At 45.5% G+C, this 22,518-nt stretch overlaps 3 protein-coding genes across 6 annotated transcripts in view; 1 reads left to right on the top strand and 2 right to left on the bottom strand.

Annotated features, from left to right (window-relative positions):
• Positions 1 to 4,107: 4,107 nt before the first annotated feature.
• On the bottom strand, positions 4,108 to 11,045 carry psmd11b (proteasome 26S subunit, non-ATPase 11b). The gene is made up of 13 exons (XM_068583847.1): positions 10,909 to 11,045; positions 9,438 to 9,539; positions 9,152 to 9,348; positions 7,258 to 7,315; positions 6,824 to 7,018; positions 6,265 to 6,409; positions 6,124 to 6,184; positions 5,777 to 5,839; positions 5,427 to 5,552; positions 5,287 to 5,322; positions 5,139 to 5,190; positions 4,897 to 5,039; positions 4,108 to 4,446 (listed from the first exon to the last, which is right to left on the bottom strand). Exons 1-12 carry the CDS (start codon positions 10,997 to 10,999, stop codon positions 4,897 to 4,899), a joined length of 1,269 nt encoding a protein of 422 aa, XP_068439948.1. The 5' UTR covers positions 11,000 to 11,045; the 3' UTR covers positions 4,108 to 4,446.
• A 1,026-nt stretch (positions 11,046 to 12,071) lies between these two features.
• On the top strand, positions 12,072 to 14,660 carry cdk5r1b (cyclin dependent kinase 5, regulatory subunit 1b (p35)). Of its 2 annotated transcripts, none has more exons than XM_068582621.1 (2): positions 12,072 to 12,423; positions 13,531 to 14,660. In XM_068582621.1, exon 2 carries the CDS (start codon positions 13,730 to 13,732, stop codon positions 14,651 to 14,653), a length of 924 nt encoding a protein of 307 aa, XP_068438722.1. In that variant the 5' UTR covers positions 12,072 to 12,423; positions 13,531 to 13,729; the 3' UTR covers positions 14,654 to 14,660. The 2 variants fall into 2 exon arrangements, with proteins under 2 accessions (XP_068438722.1, XP_068438721.1); XM_068582620.1 differs by having other exon boundaries at positions 13,528 to 14,660.
• A 6,192-nt stretch (positions 14,661 to 20,852) lies between these two features.
• myo1d (myosin 1D) overlaps positions 20,853 to 22,518 on the bottom strand; it is a 51,386-nt gene continuing 49,720 nt past the window's right edge. Inside the window, exons 22-23 of one of the 3 annotated variants that reach the window (XR_011077822.1) lie at positions 21,826 to 22,429; positions 20,853 to 21,705 (exon numbers count right to left, since the gene is read on the bottom strand). Coding sequence is in view for 1 of the 3 variants with exons in the window: in XM_068582619.1 (XP_068438720.1) it covers positions 22,273 to 22,429 (157 nt within the window). In the remaining 2 variants the exon portion in view is untranslated. Of the gene's footprint in view, positions 22,430 to 22,518 lie in introns of all 3 variants that reach the window. The other 2 variants (XR_011077823.1, XM_068582619.1) reach the window with 2 other exon arrangements.

The following is a 22,518-nucleotide window of genomic DNA, read 5'->3' as shown; positions in this document are numbered from 1 at the left end:
TTGCATGTAATCTCGCCGCGCATCGAAATCTTGACGCGTTCGGTGTGAACATGGCATTAGTGTGCATGAATGTGTTCCAACCGAATCACTCGGAAGAACCCAAAGCATGTACATGCCCCTCGTTGGAACCTGAAAACCAAATCACTTGGAAAACAGGGCCCAGGAGGGGGGCGCTAATGTGTTCACACCGAACACGTAAAGATTTCGACGCACGTCGAGATTACATACAAAGTCAATGCACAGCTGCGTAGAAGCTGCGGAGACGCGTATTTCCCAGCAGGCAGCGCGACAGACGCGTTAAGCCAGCACAAAAGACGCGCTGGCCGCGTGGCAAACTCGGGTTGAGGCGCGAGTTGTCTACCCGCAAGTTGAAATTTCCCAACTCCGGCTGCAAAAACGCATGAGTCACAGTTGCGTCAGCCAATCAGCGTTGAGATGTTCCTCTTGTCACTGCCGTGCTGCCGTTGTTGAATGCAGGGGTGCATGTTCGGGTGCATGACTGTCTGAAAACCAAATCACTCAGAAATAACCAGAACATGCCCCTTGTTAGAAGCTGAAAACCAAATCACTTGGAAAACAGGGGGGAGGGGGCGCCAATTTGGTTAGATACACATGTGCACGCATGTGTTCAAACCGAATCACTCAGAAGAACTGAAAAACCAAATCACTTGGAAAACAGGGGGAGGGGGCGCCAATTTGGTTGGGTTGCAAACATACACCCTAACCAAATGTGCACGCATGTGTTCAAACCGAATCACTCAGAAGAACTGGAAAACCAAATCACTTTGAAAAAGAGCTCCAGGGACTAATCTTCTGGAGGGGGACAGCAGCAGGAAACAACTGTCTTGACTACGGCCTTAAAGACTCTTTTCAGCATGGAGGGCTTATTGGCTATTTTAACCACCTTCTTCATGTGCGTCTTGTATGACTGCAACATGGCCTCACTGAAGCCCGGATCTCTTGGATCAACCCTTTTCAACGCGTCCTGGCGCACAGCCATTGCAATCCTGAACATGCATTCGTCTGTTTTGACAATTATGTTCCAATTTGGGAGGCCATCCCAGAGTTCTTGGCTCAGGGAATCTATCAGGGGGCCGAAGTCAACCACTGACAATTCCTCTGAGGATTCGGCAATTAACCGTTCGAACTCGTATGTGACTAGAGCCAAGCAGTTGCTTTTATTCCACTTCCTTCCTGGGTCGCAGTCATCTGCAGCTTGAACCACAGTGGTTTGAATACTGTGTGTTTTTTGATTGCCACTTTCAGCTTTCTCTACACTGCCTAGTTCTTCATTGTCATCTTCAGCAACATCAGCGGCTTGTGGAGTGTCTGGTTGAGCAGACCTTTTAACGCAGACGTATTTAGGGTCAATGGAACTTTTTGCCCTCTCCATGTGCCTCCTAATCGAACGTATTATTGCGGTACGGAAGCCCGGGTCCATGGGATCAACAGTGTTTAAAACTTCTCCGTGCACGGCCATGGCGATCCTCAACATGCAGCCTTCGCTTTTGGCGGAAACAACCCAGTCTTGGCGCTCGTCCCAGAGCTGCTCCTTCACGGCCTCAACGAAGTTCCCGATCTTGTTCTTGGACATTTGCACCGCGGAATCTTTTATGAGCCGTTCGACCAGAAAGGTCGCAAGTACAGAACAGTTGTGCCTGTCCCACAGCTCTTCCGGCACACTTTCAACAAATTCCTCTTCTTCAGAGTCTTCACTCAGCTCAGACCACCGGCCTTTGTCGGAGCCACTGGTGCTCGCTACAGCAAACAGCGGAGTGGTGAGGATGCCGACACTGCTGGTGCTAACGGGCTCTTTCTTGGCGCGCGCCAATGCTTGAGCTGCAAGCTCTTTGTCGAAAGCAACGTTCAGTTTAGCAACTGCAGATCGAACAATTTGTCTGGAAGATTCTGAACCCATTATGACTGAAGGATTACTGTATAGAATAGAAAAAAAGAATAATTAATAAAGGTGTATCCTATTCTATCTTTGCGATGAAAAGAGAAACGTTCTCTTGGTGAAATTTCAAAGCTCAATGTGTCTTCTGGAATATTAACATCCAAGTGCGAACTTTCAAAGGTGTATCGAAACTATCTTCAAGATGAAAGGAGAGGCTTTCACTTCGAGAAATCGCTTTGTCAAAACTCGTTTTGTACTCTGGTATATGAAAGTTCTTTGTGCCTTTAATATCTTAGCCACGCCCACCACGTGGCCCCGCCCCCACATCGTGGGCGGGGCCACAACTCTCACGCGGCGAAACGGCCGAACCACGTGACTGATTCCGGAAGTGGTTCGCGGGGTTTGGCGCGCGACTCGCGAGTTGTGTTTTTTTTATTTTTACTTTTTTATTAAAATTAATAAAATGTCACGCAGTAGCCTCACAACCCTCTTCCCAATACCATAAAGACAGATGCCATATTAATAGGTTAATCATTTATATATATTTAATAATAATTAAATACCGTTTTTTTAAATTTTTTATTTAAATTGTACGAATATATTGAATACTCCTATATATATTTTTTTCATATTATATGGTTTTATCTAAGATTAAAGTCGCAACAAGTGTTTGATTTAGCAGCCATTAGGTCGTAGTAGTGTACTTATATTACTTATTACACGAATACTTTGCAAATGGACCAAAACATAAATATTGTATAACAATAACTGTTCGTCATTTCTCCAATCTCATGAATTTCTGTTTTTGAAGTTGAAAAATCTGCTTGGAAATTATTTGGATTATTTAGATGTATAAAAAACATGCAAATATATATACTGTATGTATGTTTTTATTTTACTTTGAGTGTTTAAAAAAAACAAGCAAATATGTTGCTGGTTTGTAAAGACTGGAGCGTGTGGATGACTGAGACACGTTAATGTTTCTAAAAATGTAACGTGTGGATATAATTGGAAAAGAAATGTAGTTGGCATTAGAAAGGTGAGGTAAAAATCTTTATTTGGGTACAGGATGTACCTTTGGAGGCAAAAACTTGAATATGAACTCTTGTTTGAGTTCCTTTACTTTGTGTTTCTCACTTGAACACAGAGGCGTGAAGATCATTTAATCTGCTCTCATGAATGAGGAAAAGTTGTTTTTTTTTTAGAACTAAGCCTGTTGATGTGGTTCATGTTATAACTCTTAAAAACTTTTTTTTTTAAAAACATGTTTTGGGGTCATCATGCAAATAAGACAATTGAAATCTGTCTGTTTAACTGATTTAATGCCCTTTCATGAATGGCTTTTCTCAAATTACTGACAAATAAATAGCAGCAGAAGAAGAGACTCTCTGTGTTTCATAGTCGGCAACAAAAAAAAAAGGCTCCTGCTGTGAAATCCCGTCTTCTCAAACTCTCGCTGTTCAACAAGTTATCCCACCAAAATGACCACCAGCAAATCTTTTATTTTTATTTCTTCCCTTTTGCAAGAGACAAGACAAAATCCTTAAAATACAAAATATTTATTTTGAAAATGTCTTTTATAAGAGAAAAACAAACAAAAACAAAAAAAAATGTAAAACCAAATCAAAACCATACAAATTGTTTGGTTGCTAGCATACCAACGCTAAGCGCTAGGAACCAACAATGGAGAACCGCTCAGTCGGACGCTCGGAGGCCTCGGCCCTCCCGAAAGCGCCCGAAAAAGTGGCACAAAGTGGTGAAATGGCATCCGGTCTGTTTCTTTGTGTTTAGACGGACGTAACCAGGGCGGGCGATGTGGCAACCATCTGATTCTCTCGCTTGCTTTTTTGTTGTTAAAAACAAAAAAATAACACAAAAACCAAATAAAGTGAGTTTAATACATATGTGAAACACAGTGGGGGACTAAACTGTTGGCATTGATATGGTGAGGAGACGAAAAGAAAGCAGAAATAAGAGTGAGGGGGGGCAGGGGAGCTCTTCCGACGAAAAATTCAGTATCCAAAAGGGAGTGTCCCGACCTTTAAAAAAAAAAAAAAACGGCGGTGCTTCTGAAGGATGTGGACGAAGAAGAGGAAGAGGAGGAGAGGCAGAGTCCGAGGCCGCAGAGGTCACCGTTGAGGTCGCAGTGAAGTCGGCTCTGGCGAGCCGAACTGTTACAGCAGATATAAACATATATGTATTCTTAAACCTTTTAATCTTTTTATTTGTGTGTTTTATTGTGGTAGTACAATATTCCCTGATGGCCCTTGATTTGGCCGCTGAGTATCCTGAAGACATATCAAAAGCAACAAAAAAAAGAAAAAAAGGGAGGCAGGGAAAAAACTAAAACAAACAAAAACAAGAGAAGTGATGAAATTGTCCATGGAGGAGGAGGAAGAGGAGGGATGATGGTGATGATGATGATGGGGGATCCTGTTGGTTGCAGTTTGTGGGACTTCTTTTCCGTCGCTTCTCCCTCGTCCTCTGACATTGTGACACTCGCTCGTCAAACCCACGCAGGTCCTCCATCGCACGGCCATCGGTCGGCTCTGAGGACGGAAGACGGATCGATTAGAGGAAGAAAAACTCTTCTCTTCATGCAGCGTGCACACACATTGTGACCAACGGATATACACAACTTTCAACCACATTTCCTCGACTTTTAACCACATTTCCTCGACTTTTAACCACATTTCCATGATTACACATGTAGTGAAATGTGTGTGTGAACAGTAAAAAGTGATAAAATGTAGTATTTAAACTAACAATGAGGATTCAAAGCACACAGTAAACCTTAAATGACTCAAATGAATGAGACAATAGTTTGATTAAAAGAATAAACATTTATATAGATGCCTGTATGTATGCTGCTGATATTTTGAGCCTCTTTTTAAAAAAGCAGATTCATTATTTCAAACTCAGCGTGACTGAACACATGAATATAACACTTTTACATGACTTTTCCAGGTTTTCCATGACCAAGAGAGTATTTGTTTTACCTATGTGAGCTTCTTTGCTTTGTTGTAAAGTGAATCCACGACTTTGCTCATGTTCTGAATCGTTTCCAAGGCTGCTCCGTACGTTTTGTCCACCGGCGGCTGTTCGAAGATGATCAGAACGCCTTCGCCCTGGTCCAGGATTCCTGCGCGACAGGAAAAGCGTCACACAAACACGTCACACACGCACACACACACACACACATCTAGCGTTTCCTATTTTAAAAAGGATCAATCCCAGTTACCGTGAAACTTTTCGTCCAGAATCATCTGTGATAATTTCCTCTCAACGTCCCCCTGTCAAAGGAAAAATAATGGCAATTAAAAAAAAACACATTTTAAAAGAGTTAAAAATGATGATTTAAAAAAAATAAATACTGCAAACACACGTACCGTTGACAGTTTGATGATACTTGATATGTGATCTATCTGAAAACAGCAGAGAAAGATGAAATATTCAGTCATGTCTTTACTAAAACAATAAGAAAAAAGATATTACGGTTTCTTCATGACCCCGAGAGAGACGCTCGTACCTGTACTCTGGAAAAGGGCTCGATGACTCGGATGAGGTTCTGCTCCAGCAGGTTGTCGTACAGCATGTCCAGGTGAGTGGTGATGATGGGGTCGTCCTTCAGCTCCGCTCGGTACTCTGTGAGGGCCTGAGACGCACAACGGTCAGTTACATGACTTTTACCCACATTTACATGACTTTAACCCACATTTACATGACTTTAACCCACATTTACATGACTTTAAACCACATTTACATGACTTTATTTCAAACTCAGCATAAATGAATGTCATGAACACATGAATAAAACACATTTACAGGACTTTCCAAGACTTTTCCAGGTTTTTCCATGACCGTATGAACCGCTCATACCTTTTCAAAGTCTGCTAATGATCTGTTCTTGCAGGCTTGGGCGACACATTTCATTGCATCTGTCTGGATGGACGACACGTAAAGATAAAGAGTGAAAGTCATTCTACAGAAACCAGCTCAATTAAATTATATACCACAGACAAAAGACAGAAAAATAAGTCTACTGCCTACTATAGAATGTAATTGTGTTAATGTAGACAAGAGGCAGACATTAGTTTAAGGAGCTTCTCCTTCATTTAGCTCAAATAGTTTGCATCATCATATCCGACTTCCTGTGCAACGGTGTATGGATGTTCATGAACAGCTGATGACGTCGCTGCTTTGAGAGGAGCGTGATTGGTACTCGCCTCTCGGCCGGTGTGTCGCAGACCCAGTTTCCCGCTGATCAGGCCTTGAACCTCCTCTGGTCTGAAACAGTCGGGCAACAGAAGCATTAGTGATGGACGTTTTGGCTCAAGGGAGGGTTCAAGTGTGAGAGCTGGACTCACAGGTTGAGGACGATCTTGCACAGCAGCATGTATTTGAGCGACGTGACGGCTCGGGGGTGGTCGATGGAGTCGTAGCCCTCGAAGGCCTCGAAGAAGTAGGAGTAGGCCGTCTTCCAGTCCTTCTCCTCCGCCGCGTGGATGATCCCTGCAGGAGGAGGCAGCGCGACGGTTACCACCAAAATATATAAACACATCTTAGTACTTACCTTTTCTCCCTTTTCCTCAGAGCTCATCAACTAAGTAAGTACTGACATGGAGTAAATAATTGTCTAATAAAATAACATTATGTGAGATTGATTTAAACTATTTGATTCACAAATATACACACACTTCTTTCTGAATGAAAGAGTGGATTGAAGAGTATTAACTGTTTGTGACACCATCAAATAATAATAATAATAATAAACTGCAGTATTTTTAAGTCTGTACACATTTCAGACCTGCCTGGCGCCCCCTGGTGGTAGTTTCACAAATACAAGTCGGTTGTTTAACAGATTTAAAGTAGTCGATAAGTAATTGTGTTGCATCTGAAAGGTGTTCAAATGCTCTGAACTCTGACCTGACTGCATGTCCAGGGCCGCCTGCAGCTTGGGAGGACAGTAGATGGCGTTGGCGGTGGTCCTGGCCGAGGTGAGGGCGGCGCGGGCCTTGGGCAGGTTACTGAGAGCGTGGTACGTCTTGCTTTCCAGCAGCTGGACCTCGACCAGAAGAGCTTTGTCGTCCATCTTCTTCAGCTCCAGGAGCAACTGGGTGCCTGAGGGGACGAGAACGAGCGAGACTTGATGTCACTCTAAACATCTCGGGGATAAATGTGCAGTTTGTGCAGTGATTTGTGCTTTTTTTGTGCTCTCATCCTTAGTGAAACACATCTAACTGCATTGCAAAGACTTTATTTATGAGCCGTCAGCCTCTTTTTGCCGAGGCTCAGAAGCAGAAGACAGATGCTGTCGTTTACCAAAAAAAGCTACGAATGTTTTGCCTCCAAGCACTCACCGAGCGCCAAGGCCTCCTGGTATCTTTTGGTGTCAAAATAGAGCGAGATCAGTCGCGCCTGAAAGAAGATAGAGAGAGAGAGAGAGAGAGACTACTATTAAGACAAGCAGAGAGCAGCTGAGCACATCTCTATTGACTAACACACAGGTTTCATGGCACTGAACGACAAACAAATAAAAGACAGGAGCCGTAACGTTGACCTCCAGCTTGAGGAAGCAACACATGTGACGTCACATGATCATTACAGACTGTTTTCCAGGCTGATGGGCAACATGTTCCTTGTTTTCCTATTTTTACCCGCACTTCCATATGTTTGTACTAAAAACTACTGAAACCATGAATCTCATACCGAAGGAAGAGATGTTTTGTTGACGTTATAGCTTCTAACTTTCATCTTCAGTCTCCGGGACGGAGAAGCAAACATTAAAACAAAACCTGCTGACCTGACGCTTGATTTTAATCACACTGTACACACACAAAATAAAACATGTCCTTGACATGCGTCTCAGGTTGACCGTTATGAAGCGACGCGTCGCCAAAAGCAAGACGTGGAAACGCCGCTCACGCGCTCCATAGAAGAACAAGATAAATGACAAACTCGTCCTACATTTTCCCCCCCGAGAAACTGCTCGAACTGACGTGTACGAGTGATAATCCTTTGACTTGAAAGCTGGGGATACGCTTTGGAGAAAAACATGTTAAAAAGGTGCAAAAAAAATAGTGTTGAGCAGAAACTTGAGGTGTCAAGTTCTGCATGATATCACGCCTACGGACAGGCGTGGAAACACGGACACATTCAAACAGCTGTTCAATGATTTAAGGTGGATCTCAGTGCATGAAGACTTCTCTCTCTCAGCCTGACCTCAAAGTCTCCTGTGAATGTTTTACTTTCCCCCACTCCTATCACATTGCTCATGATGCGTGTCCTCAGGCAACACGGCCCGTCTGAGGATCATCACACACGGATCCGTTATAGAACCTCGTTGTTCCTGGATTTTGGAATTCAGCCTAAAAAGCTCAAGATATTCCTGGCTGTGAGAGTGTGAACCTGCTGGCAGTCCCTTTGCCCTAAAGCCCGTTTTGGCTGCTGTAAGCCGAGCGACATCATCATCATCATCATAGGTGGCAGTGTGTCGTCGCTTATCTCTCGTTGTGGCTTTTTGCTGGCAAGTTCACAACTTTGCTTCGCCCCGTTTATCAAGTTTCCCGTCTTCATTTCTGAAGTGAAGCCACAGGGGTGAGTTGCATATCGAGCAACAACAAAATGCTCCACCGTGAGTCACAGCGTCCACATCCCCCGACTCAGGACACGGTCAATTTGATCCCACCCACAGCGGCTATTTATATTTGGCAATATCCCTTTTTGTTTGCATCATGAACGGTGTTGCGTGTCAACGCTAACTCGGGTCGGGTGAGAGGGGGACTAAGATATTAAATAATTCCGCCTCATACTCAATCAAAGTGTCAAACAATGCAAAAAAATAAACCTCTGACAGCGTAATTGCTGTTCTGCAAAAACCTTTTACTTTCGCCTCCACAATGTGATCAAACTGCTCATTTGCAGGTCAGTAACATCCAGCTGTGTGCTGCAACTTGTATCTTCTACATGAGCTATTCCCAGTTGAAGGGGCGAAGGTGGGCAACATGTCCCCTCAGATTCTAGCAGTGAGGCCTGCTGATATTGCTTTATTTAAATGTATGTATATATAATATCGCTGTTGTGGATTCTTTGCTGTTCATTTATATTACTACTTATATTTCACTATGTGTCTCTTGTGTGCACTTTAACTGTCTGCTTGCTGTAATCCTGCAATGTCCCCACTGCCGGACCAATAAAGGACTATCTTATTTCATATGCTGTGGCATATCAAGCTACTCCTCGACGCCCGCATACCTCCAGCGCCTGTCGTAGGAAGGTCCTCTTCTCGGTTTTGGCCCACTCGATGCATTCGAGGCACAGCTCAACCTCCTGCCCCGTGGCGGCCTCCATGTCGAGGAAGAGGTCCAGCAGGGAGCGGACCAGCCGGGCCGCCTTGGCCTTGCTGATGGAGATCAGGAAAGGCCTCACAAATTTCAGCAGACCGCCGAGTTCTGGAGACGGCAACGACAAATGTTTTAGAAGGTACAAATATGAGATGATTAGTTCCTTTGGATTGTTTGTAGACAAAGTTTTGCAGTACCTGCAGCCTGTCCCGTCTTGGCCAGCAGAGAGCCCAGCTCCAGGATGCTCTGCTCTTTGACCCGGACGGCTTCCTCATCGTTCTCTTGGACATCTCTCCTCACTGCGAACAGTAAACGGCGACAAGCTGACGTCAGAAAACATATTTACAAATTGTATCCTGGCTGCTGGATGCAATGTGTAAAGGTTTAACAGTCTGGTTGGCAACGTGACACAAACACACACACGCACACACACACACACACACACACACACACAATGTGACTCATTCCTGGTTTTAGATGTCACATCTGTTGTATTTACGTCAGCTCAGGATTACTCAATACTAAAGTCCACGCACCAATTTGACAACTAACAATTAGATTTATGGAAATATAATTTAATCTACAAGAAGAAAAATCACAATGTTCTCGTAGAAAAGAGTTTCTATGTCCGACCAACAGTCCAAAACATACGTGAAGTACATGAAGCAGAGAGGAGGAACCGGCTTTTTGCTTTTATAATCAAAACTTTAAATACTTCAGTGTCAATTTGATAATACATTTACTTTACCGACACCCAACTACTATGGGCAACAATCCATGTTTTGACACGCCATTTATAGCCCGAGGGATAATAAACTGTGAAGCCGGACAGCTCGACAGCCACAGGGCCGAGGTGAGGTGACAAGGCACTTTGAGCACAGCGAGCCTCTGGGGACACAAGACCTGTTTACAGCCACGTTAAGCAGGGTATGGTTCAACATTGGCCAACCACACGTCCCATTTATAAACAATAAATACAACTTATTACCACTGTGTTGATGAAAAGGGCTTGAAGGTTTTTTGACAACAAGCTACAAAAAAACTACTTAATTACATTCGTCACATTACATTTTGTTGTATATATATTGTGCATTGTTCCTTTTTATTTTGTATATTTTTGTTATTGTATTGCTGACCTGCATAATAAAGTTACTTTGGCCTCTGTATATAACCAATACGTAGTACCTTTCACTGGAGAGTCCAGTGTGAAGGACACTTTGACATACATTAATGTGAACTATGGGGTCGAGAGCTGGGATCGAACCGGCGACCGTCCGGCTCGCAGGGCGACCACTCAACAACCCCCAGAATGAGCCACACAAGCGGCCCCGAGACGTCGCTCGCAAAAACACCATTCACGGCGACGCGACAGTCCTCCGTCGAGCTCGGACACGGAGGTCAAAGACACGACACGAGACAGTGACCGCGTTTAATTAAGAAAGAACACACACAACATTACGGGAACACCACCGACGTATTTCACGCCGAGGGGCCTACCGTTAGCATCGTAGCTAACTAGCCACTAGCTAGCAGCTGCCTTTACCCAGTGAGTCAGCACCGGCGGAGAGAAGCTAACGCCGCCCGCTCAACAAACGGCCGATATATCGTGAACTCCGGCGGTTAGGCGAATAGCGTCCGGTATGGAAAAGCCCTGCGCCGATCACCTACCTATCGAGTGGAGAATGTCGATCGATGCGTTGCGGTCCGTGCTGATGAGAGACTGGGCTCTCTGAAACTCAACCACTGCTGCGGCCGCCATCTTTCCTTATTCAAATGCTGCTTGAATGAAAAATTACGTGCGTTACCTAGCTTGTCGTGACGTCAGCACGCTACTTGAATGCCGGGATTTTTAAAGGGTGTCTGGGAAATGTAGTTCTATTGAGGAAACGCTCCTTTATGCAGTGGATGTGTGTTTACTATGCGATTATATGCAGTTATGTTGTTATTATGGGGTAATGGGAGAAACTAAATACATTTATTAAATCATGTATTATTATCTATATTAATTTAAACATAACGTTACTGAATCTAGACTTTGAATCGATAGATATAGATAATTACTTTATTGATCCCCAAAGGGAAATTCAAGGTCCAAGTAGCTCGACACATCACACAACATAATATATACATACACACACTATTTTAAAAAATCGTGCCTTTATTTACCTATTTATTATTAAAAAAAAAAAAATGCTGCATCCATTTATGAATAAATTAATTTAATTGTTATATATCGCAGAGGCAGGTTACTCGTGTTTTCCCAAAGCCAATATATAGAATAATATATAGAATAATATATAGAATAATTTCTAATATTCAACAGTGTTTATCCTCCCATATATCCTAATTTAAACAGTAGCATCAAAATATGATAGCAGAACTAATATTTTGACAATAAATGAAAATCAGCCTTTACATTGTAAAAATAAATATGTGTGTGGTCTTCAAGGGTAATTCCATTCAGATAATGGATACATATAGCAGCAATATCTGCCCAAATGGAAAAGCATTAAGACAATTTATCATAATGGACACAAGGAAAGCCCCCAACAGGAACATAAATACTGTAAATGAGATTACTGTAAAAGCAGGAGAGTGAAACAATGAGATAAGGCTGCTATCGACTCCCTTTATGAATGGTGTTGATTTGATTGGTGCGAGTAAAAACAACATCCCTGGAGTTCATGGGTTCATGTTTGCATGTGCACGCCTGCTGCATGTGAGCTGCATGTGTACTGCATGTGAGCTGCATGTGTGCTGCTCGGCTACAGGCGGAGTGGTTTCACCGCGCGCAGCGAGCGCAGAGCGGCGCCCCACCACCGCCTTTGCGTCAAACCCTCCTCCACGCAGTCACACAGCACAACATCAGCCCTCAGCATCCGCATCTCTCGCGGCCAGGAGGACCAGCAGCACATCTTCACCCAGGCATCCATTCCACAACTGCCTCCCATCGTCTGCGCACCGCGTTCATCCAACGCTTCTGCTTCTTTTTTTTTTAAATATATTTTTTATTAAAAAGGGGTGGCCTCGACTTGGATTATTTTTTCTTTCTTTCTTTGTTGCAGATATTTTTCTCCTCGGAGATGGTTTTGTGTTTTTAAATCGCGTCCTGTAGGGACCAGAAAACACGGGACGCGGAGCATCATCGTTGCGGCGCACTCATCACCTCGCTGAGGGGATCTGGTGAGTCTCTTTTCAATTCACGGAACAGATTTGGTGCTGAAAACGGTGACGGGCTCAGATTGGCGAAAATCTCTCACGTCCAAAAAAAACAACAACAACAGATAATGCGCAATGAGGAAAAAGGTGTCAAAACGTTGAAAAAACAACATCTAAATGCACCGATGTGTGTTATGACATATCAACGGGATCAAACAGGGGAACGAGGAGGATTTTCTTTATTTCTAAGCCACCGCCTTTCACGGCCAGCGTTTTCATGTCGACGCAGACGCGCCGTCTCGTTTCAGCACCACGGAGAGCTCCCGATGCGCAGACGCTCCTGAAGCATCCTCTGGTTTTCCCACAAATAAAAAAAAGCTCCATGTCTTGGAATGCCTCTTCCTCCTCTTCCTCCTCCTCCTGCTCCCCCCGAGATGAATGCGGGTGATAACGGGGTGATGGAATGAGGGGATCGAGCCTCCAAAGCGGGCAAAGTCGATCCATCGACGGTGGCGCTGGTGCCGCAGCGGGGGGAGGGAAGAGGGAGGGAGGGAGGGAGAAATGAAAGAAACACACACGCCTCTGTTGATTTATCTTCTTTTAATGGGTGGGGGAATTGTTTGACCTTGGCTGCGTGCTGTTCAGCGTGCGACCTTCACCTGTTATTAAGGTGTTTATGTCTTCCATTTTAGCGTGAAGGGGTGGCGAGGTTCACTCTGATTCGTCGGCCATTGCCCATGAAAATGTGTCTCTCTCGTTCTACCAAACGCTCCTGAATTCAGCACATTGCATTCAACGTGGGGCCGCTGCTATATTTCTTTGTGTTCTCTGTAATCTGCAGCGGGTTTTCACATATTTTTAGGACGCTTATTACATTGATCACCTGCAGCAAGGAGGGATCTATACTGTGGATGAATGAGGCTGATCCATTCCACTTACCGAGTCAAATCAATAGTGCTAATGAGCCCGAGCTATACGGTCAGATAACCCACATGCAGGGGGGAACGCTGCGGAGCTGATGACCGTGACATTTGATGTGTACATTTGGCAAAACACCGCTGGATAATCCAGAGGTATGAGCTGCTTCATCAGTTTTATTTTCTGATTATTGATCTTCTCTGCTTCCAGCAGCGGCCATCGGGCGACGCCAACGGAGACGGTTTTGAGTACGAGGTGATCGTTATCGCCTCAGAGAGGACCGGGACATCCCAGCCAGAGGCCTCGAGACCCTCCGGACCCCCCCCCCTGGCAGGACCCCTCCTGACCCAGTGCGGCTGAAGCCCCTGGACGCCCTCCCTCCTCCCCCGCCCCCCATCCTCCCGCAGCCACCATGGGAACCGTGCTGTCGTTGTCCCCCAGCTACCGGAAGGCGGCCCTCTTCGAGGACGGGCCGGCCACCGTGGGCCACTACACGGCCGTGCAGAACAGCAAGAACGCCAAGGACAAGAACCTGAAGCGCCACTCGCTCATCAACGTGCTGCCGTGGAAGCGCATCGTGGCCGTGTCGGCCAAGAAGAAGAGCTCCAAGAAGGTGCAGCCCAACGCCAACGGGCCGTACCAGAACAATGTGGCGCAGCTGAACAACGAGAACCTGAAGAAGTCGCAGTCGTGCGCCAACCTGTCCACCTTCGCGCAGGACCAGAGCACGCCGGCGCTCACCAAGGCCTCCAACAACAACAACAACCCGGCGTCGTCCGCCAAGAAGGCGCCGCTGGCCAACTCCAACGCGGCCCCCGGGACCCCGAAGCGGGTGATCGTCCAGGCCTCCACCAGCGAGCTGCTGCGCTGCCTCGGGGAGTTCCTGTGCCGGCGCTGCTACCGGCTGAAGCACCTGTCGCCCACCGACCCGGTGCTGTGGCTGCGCAGCGTGGACCGCTCCCTGCTGCTGCAGGGCTGGCAGGACCAGGGCTTCATCACGCCGGCCAACGTGGTGTTCGTGTACATGCTGTGCCGCGACGTGGTGTCCTCCGAGGTGGCCACGGAGCACGAGCTGCAGGCCGTGCTGCTCACCTGCCTCTACCTGTCCTACTCCTACATGGGCAACGAGATCTCCTACCCGCTCAAGCCCTTCCTGGTGGAGAGCTCCAAGGAGACCTTCTGGGACCGCTGCCTGTCCATCATCAACCTGATGAGCGCCAAGATGCTGCAGATCAACTCCGACCCGCACTACTTCACGCAGGTGTTCGCCGACCTGAAGAACGAGAGCCAGAAGGAGGAGGAGAGGAGCCGCCTGCTCATCGGCCTGGACCGGTGAGGGGGGGAGGATGGGGATGAGGGGTTAATGGATGGGAGGGTGGGGGGGAGGGGCACTCCAGTCTGGCATTTTGACACGTTTAGAAGATGATATGTGACGCTATTTATTCATTATTGTCCACGCTGAAGTGGGACGAGGCCAATTAGGACGTGTTTGACATTTATAACGACTTCGTGTGGAGGGAGACTGAATCCAGAAGGAGGGAGGAAGAGGGAGGGAAGGAGGGAGGGAGGGAGAGAGGAGGGAGGGGTAACGTTGGCAATCGTCACCTAAATACAGGGGGGGTTAAAAAGAAAGAGCCTCTTGAAGACGTGTGACATCACAAAGGCTAAATTCTATTTTCAAGCGAGCGAGCAGATGGATTTTCCTGCAAAAACCTGAGTGAACTTTTTTTTTTTGTTGGCACAATGATATATAAACAAAACAAAACAAAAATGCCAGACTTGGATGAATCCTTTGCTAACTTACAGATATATATCTATATGAAAAACTGAAAACCGTAGAGAAAAAAAAACCACAAAAAAAACTCCCCCAATTCAGACACAAAGACAGACTCTCATAGCGGAGGAAGCGAACATCTACAGCAACGAATGTGGAGCGGCGGCGGCGGCGGCAGCCCTTCGGACTTCCTGTCGATGTGACGCCGGCGTGCTGCAGGAGGGCGAGGGCCAACCTTCTGACATCACAGACGAACCCCTCCCCTCTTCCCTCCCTCCCTCCTCCCCACCTGGCTCGAGCAGGGGGCAGCACATGGTCGCCGGATCCATATTTTCGTGTTTTTTTTCCTGTTTTGTGGACGAGAGGCAAAACGTTGCATTGTGGGACTTACAAGGTGTTCAGAAAGACCCGCTTGCTTTCATCTAGACGAGAAAAAAATAAGTAAAACAAGTTAATGGATGTTTTTCTCCACCGGAGGCTCGCACCGACGGCGGCTTATTTATTGCTTTTTCTGGAACAAGTTTTCTTTGGATTCTCTTCTTCTTCTTTTTTTTACTTAGAAATGTAATGTTTTGCACGTGTGCCATGCAATTTTACAGCGTTTTTTTTTTCCGGGGGGAAAGGAAAGAAAGGAACAAACTGTTAACTTCTCTTCTTTTGACTTTGTAAAGCAACTGCATCTGCATTAGAGAATGCTGTGAACAAAGTGACACTAGTTTATTTAGCTCTGCTTGCTAAAATAGGCTATTTGTTTACCAGAGGAATTCCTGTTTTTTCTACTTTTCTTGTCCATATTTTGGGAATGACGTTTGATTTTGTGCTTACGATTCAGCGTAGATAATGTTTAAAACAGTGCCATATCGCCGATGGAGACATCCCACAGGTCTGAGGACTCTGTACGTCTGTCCAGCTGTTGAATGACGGGATGGAGTTTTCATCTTCTACTAACTAACTTACTGACACCTAATTTATTGCCATTTATGTATTTATTTAGGCACATTTATTGTAAATGAAAGGAGAGACTTTGAAAAGGGGAAAAGGACACGAGGAGCAAAGGTGTGCTTATCTTTGGTGGGAATGAAGATTGATCTGGTTTATGCAAATGAATGTTGCAGGGATTTATATATCGATGAATACCTAATTAAAAAAAACAACCCATGTTGAATCTGACCGTCGCCAAAGTCATCAAGGACACCTCGACAACATCGAGCTCTCACGACAAAACACCCTCAAAAAAGACTTTTGACCTGCCGGCTGCATATCGGAGAGGATTGTTCGGCGTCACGAGATGAGGGCGAAGCGAAGGCGAGGGCGAGGCGACCTCCACGAGAACCATCACACAGCCACTGGTAGAAAACACCACCCGACTGAAACCAGCTGCAGCTAAAGATAGTTTCTAGTATTTCCATCCAGAAACGTTTGCGTGCTGGTTTTCCATCTCACTTCCAGACTGCTGCAGGAATGAGTCCTCAAAAAACCCCTGAGATGAGTCAGCATTTTTGCACTTGAGAGGAAGTCAAAGTGTTTTTTAAATGTGTTTTTGGTTAGAGGTACGAGCTGAATATCACGCCCGTGAAATGTGAAGTTTTACGCATCCTAAAGTACGTGGTCGCTCGCCATAGAAGTGCACACTTGTGGACTGCGTTTTGGACGCCATCTTGGTTTTTTTTGCAACCCAGTGAACGAAAGTGAGAAGTGACGTAGAGACCTGTCAATCACCTTGTAGCCCCGCCCCTAAAGCATCCCCTGCTGTTTGACTCTGACAGACCATAATGTACTGAATGATCATCACGTTGTATAGAAGAAGACTAGAAACTAGAGATTGAGACATAAACTCATGTTTACAATGTTTACTGAGGGAATACATCAAGAGCGAAGTAGAGACACTTCTATAGACTTCTATACAACCAGAGGAGTCGCCCCCTGGTGGTCAGGAGAGAGAATGCAGCTTTAACACATGAAGCATAGACTTCTATACAACCAGAGGAGTCGCCCCCTGGTGGCCACGAGAGATACTGCAGCTTTAAGGCACTTCTGCTGATTGCATTAACTCTTAAATAAAGCGGCGTTAATTTCTGGGGATTATCTTGCCGGACATTATGTTAGTCGCCGCTACAGAGCTGATTTTCCCGTCGGCTAGCTTCCTGGTTGGTCCGATGTTACGTCATCCCTGCAGCACGCTGTGCGTAGACAGATACTGCACACTGAGGGGAAGCTCATCGGGAGGGTTTGTGCTGGCACAATGGAGGGGGAGGATGGGGGAGGCGCGAGGGGTGAGGGGGGGAGTCACACACACTTTGGGCTTCTGGCAGCAGGAAATAACAGCGGGGCATTTGGGTTAAAGGGCATCAAGGAGAAACCCTGAATCTTCTTCTTTCTGCCCTCGATTCACTTGAAATGTGCCATTTGCCCCTCCCTTCTCCCCTCCCCTCCCGCCACGTTGCATCATTGATTAGTTTGAGAAAATGCTTTCAAATGCTTCTGAAATACGAAAAAAAGACTCAAGTGAAAGTTGGAGATTTCTGTTGAATTCTTTTCTGTATCTTGTTGCGTACTTTGTAGATAAAAAAAAAACGAAACAGTGGCTGAGAACTTAAAAAAAGGGAAGCGTTCGATGGCTGCGTGTGTGTGTGTGTGTGTGTGTGTGTGTGTGTGTGTGTGTGTGTGAGAGAGAGAATGAATGGCCGCGTTTTATTTGTACAGGAGTGTGTGACATGTTTTCTTATGGACATGGAGGGAGGGAGGGGCGTCGATGAGGTTCAATAAAAAAAAAAATTAAAAATCTTTTTTTTGTGAAAAAGACAAAAAAGCTGTTCCTGTAATTGAAACTTTTTTTCAGTTCGTTTCTGCTCATTTTAATTTATTTTTGTACTGTGATGGAAAAATAAAATGCACTGATCGTTCACCGCTCGTCTTCTTGTGCCTGGTGAACCTTTATGTTGTGTGTACCTGAGGAGCAACAACAGTTACACACACTCACACCTGGTGGACGCCTTGCTCAAGGGCATCGCCATCCAACTTAGTTGTAGGGTTGGTGGTTTAAATCCTAGCTCCAGAGGTCAAAGTGTCCTTCAGCAACGACCTTGAAATCCACTTTGATCCCAATGTGTGTGTTTAAAACATGCAACACAACAAGGAAATATTATTTAAGACACACAAACACAGATACACACACACACTCAGATGGAGACACACACACACACACACACTCTGATCGCCCGCAATCCAGCTCAGAAAACAAGCAAAAGCAGCAGCTATTGATGCAAATACATTTATTAATAAAAATGATGAATTAAATGTCTCATTATGGAACATCATGGGATGCACAATCTGCATGTACACAGAATACATTTGCACAAAACAACAACAACAACAACAACAGTGACGTTCCCTTTAGACTCGGTCTGGATATTACAGGACATTTACTGGATGCACAAATATGCAAAATATAAACAAAATACAAAATTAGGCACATAATTAATGGTGTGTATACGTACAGATTTTGCGCAAAGCCACACATTATGGAATAAATTATGCAAAAGAAAATGTGTTACCCTTTGGCTAACATGGACGGGCTCGATTAAAGGAAAAGGAAGAACACAATGGCACTAGTCTGAGTCTTAACGTTCCTATTTTAACGTCCTTTATGCCCGTTTCTACGTTTCTAAAGGAGGAATTGTGGAAAAGCTTGTGATGTTTACACTTGCTGTAAAGCTGATAATCAATATATTTGAAAAGGAATCTTCTCTGATTGGTTTGAACACCAAAAACACAACAATCAAAAGATAAAAGTGATGCTGAGCCGTATCGCAACAGAAATAACAAGTACTGTGCGTCTCAGAGCCTGATCCACCGTTCACACCGACATGCGGCAAATACAGTGACTCGTCACCCTCTACGGCGGCCATCTTGGCTTTGTAGCTCGAAGCGATGGTTGCAGTTACGCCGCTAAAAACCGCACAATTCAAATGTTAACTGTCGGACAGAAGACGTCAGAATTGTTCATGGGGTTGATTTAGTAAAAATATATATTTAATGATGCTGCTGAAAAAGATAATGCTGTCTGTCAATAATGCTACCGTAGTAGCTAAGGTAGCGTATGGACAGTGAGAACCAGCGCTGCTAAATCCCAGTGGAATTAGTTAGCTAACTAGCCAGCTGTCCCCTGGTTAGTCAGGTGGGTAGTTAGCTAACTAGGGAACGGCTAGCTAACTAGCCAGCTGTCCCCTAGTTTGCTAGCTGGCTAGTTAGCAAACTTGGACACGGCTAGCTAACTATCCAACTGTCCCCAAGTTAGCTAACTAGCCCCCCTAGTTAGCTAGCTGGCTAGTTAACGCCATCGTGCTTTTATGCTACACTGGTTTACAGAAACTGAGCCAAACCAAACATCTCTGGCTCTCTACGCTTCGTAGCGTTTGTACTAAAGCCCGCTACAGCAGTCGCTAAGTATTTAGCGTGCACAGCGTCCTGTGTAGCACTGAACTAACGTCAGTATCTGACACAGCGTTTTGGTCTTTTTATGGGAATGTGTTGACACTTCAGATATCGAGCCACAGTATTTATTTGTTTGGTTTTCCGTCGCTACCTGAAACTCCTTTTGTTGGACTTGTCGTCTCGTCGCTGGTGCAGTTCACGGTTTTATTTCCACGCCTCAAAGCAGGAAAACAACAACAAAAAAATGGAGGAACAAAAAAAAAAAACCTTCACTGCCCTGAAGGACAGTGCAGCCAGACGAGCGAGGAGAGGAGCGAAGGGATCTGACAAGAGGAAGGAAAGAGGAGGGAGGGAGGGAGGGAGATAAAACATGGGAGAGGAGAAGAGGAGGAGGCCAAGCGAGGCTTTACTCACCCCCCCCCCCTCCCCCCCCCCTCGCCTCCTCCTCCTTTTATTGCCTCAAGAAATGGAAAGAGAGAAGCGACACGGAGTCCATCCTAATGATGAGCGTGAAGAGCAGCGAGGAGAGAAGCCCTGTGGGAGGTTACCACGCTGAAGATATGGAGAGCTGCAGTGTACACACACACACACACACACACACACACACACACACACACACACACACACACACACACACACACACACACACACACACACACACACACACACACACACACACACATCCCTGCCTCTGAGCTCCATAGAAATCTATTAACGCTACCAATGTCACTCCCTCAACACAAACACACACACACACACACACACACACACACACACACACACACACACACACACACACACACACACACACACACACACATCCCTGCCTCTGAGCTCCATAGAAATCTATTAACGCTACCAATGTCACTCCCTCAACACAAACACACACACACACACACACACACACACACACACACACACACACTATGGATGCAGCAGTTTCCCCCCAAACAACTCTTTTCTGCATCAAAGCGGCGGGATAAGGTCAGGCAGGATGGAGAGCCGGGCTAACTGTGGCTAACTGTGGCTAACTGTGGCTAAAGCTTTTGCTCACAAGTTTTTTACGAGGCCGGACAACGAGGAAGCTGCGGTTCCTAAACCCTTCGGTCCGTCGCTGCTCAGCCCAGAGACGACGAGAAGAGAGACGGGACGCCGCCCTCGTCTCCTTGTATCCTCGTCTCCTTGTATCCTCGTCTCCTCGTCCTGGAGTTTTGGGACATTTTACCGTCGCGCCGTCGAGCGAATTCAAGCGAACAGAAACATTTTAAAGACGCAGTAGCTAAGCTGCCGTCCTGGAGCGTATTCATTCGTCGATATATGAGAATATTAGAAGTTGATTCAGCGGTCGTGAAGAGCTACAGTTTGTCATTTCAGCCGCCGCCATCTTGGATTGTGGCCGTCGCCATCTTGTTTTTGGTAGCCCCGCCCGAAAGCAACGGCTGTTTCCAAGGTTGAAGATGGACTTCAACCTGACTACATTTGGGTCGTTTGTCTTTAAAAGATGAAATGAACATATATTTACGCCACATGTTCTCAATCTGTGGATGGATATTAATATTAACACAAACTGCATCTCATGAGCTTCTTCTTCTCTGCACATCGCTGCAAACCGATGGAGAAAAGAACACATTATTCAGCTATTCGCTCGACACAGAGACAGCACAATGAGACGTTCAAGGGGCTGGAGTCCACCTGGGATTAAACAGTACTGTGCCAGCAACACTGTGCTGATAAACTTTACATTGTAGTGTGAATATGAGCTGAAAATAGCTTAAAAAAAAGAAAAGCTTTGGTTATCGTCTTCATATCTGCCTTCTTTCTCTTGTTATATAAAGTCCAACCTTTAATATATATATTTATTTATTTATAAGCAGATTTTGGAGTATTATAAAAAAAAGCACACACGTTGCTGCAAGAGAGGATTTAAATTAATAGATCTTTGCATGTCTCAGGATGTGCTCAACACATCCGCTCTGCCTCTTTTGACAACAATGGATTTGGAGTTTGTGCCTCAGACACACGACCGGAGGATCGAACCACCGGACCACCGGACCACCGGACCGCCGGACCGCCGGACCGCCGGACCGCTGGACCACGGCGGCGTCCCCGTACGCGATTGTAAACACTGAACTCAAAAGCGGACGCTGCGTTTCTTTCACTTGCCGCGCAGGAATGTCAGTCTTGGATTAAAGTCAACAACATTATTATTATTCCTTAGAATACACTCGTCACAAAAAAGAAGCAGATAATCAATAAAGTATCTGAAAAAAAAAACAATCACACGTACATAAATATCTTACTTCATGCGTCAGGGCGATAAACTCCTGCAGAGCCTTTGGATTTGTTTCCTATTGCGCAACATCAGCGGCGACATCATCCTGACGGCCACATGTTTTGATTAAATCTATAAAGTAAATATTGCACCAAGCAAATCACTGTAAATTTTCCTTAAAAAAAAAAAAAAGAAGGAAAATAAATCCACTTCCGTGCATTAAAAAAAACAACCCTGTTTAGCGAACACCGTCTTGCATAATATTGTTTACTTCCTGTTTGTAAGCGTTGCATAGAAATATATTCTCAACAGATTTGGCGTGACTTTGCATTTCTGAGGATTTAATTACCGCGATCCTCCTTCAGAGCGCCGACCTGACTCCTCACATCGTCAGCAGATCAGATAACAAGTGGAGCATCATCATCATCATCATCACGGCCTTCCTCCTCCTCCTCTTCCTCCTCCTCGGTGCGCTCTAGTTGCCGGGAACAGCCAGGATGTAGCCGGACCGGCTCTTGGTGAAGTCGGGCTGCGGCTGGTTGGTCTTTGGCTCCACGATGACGGTGCACTTCCTGCCGCTCATGCTGCACTGGATGGGGCTGGAGATGTTCACCTGCAGCCGCCGCTTCTCACTGCAGACACGGGGAGCCAGAGAGGCCGTTACTACTAATAATACTACTGACATTACTACTACTACTACTACTACTAGTAATAAACAGTG

This window comes from Clinocottus analis, unplaced genomic scaffold (genome assembly GCF_023055335.1).
Source record: "Clinocottus analis isolate CAN_PGR_092001 unplaced genomic scaffold, fCliAna1.0.p SCAF_19, whole genome shotgun sequence".
NCBI lineage: Eukaryota > Metazoa > Chordata > Actinopteri > Perciformes > Cottidae > Clinocottus > Clinocottus analis.
Note: the sequence above shows the minus strand (reverse complement) of the source record. Positions and strands in the feature narration are given on the sequence as shown.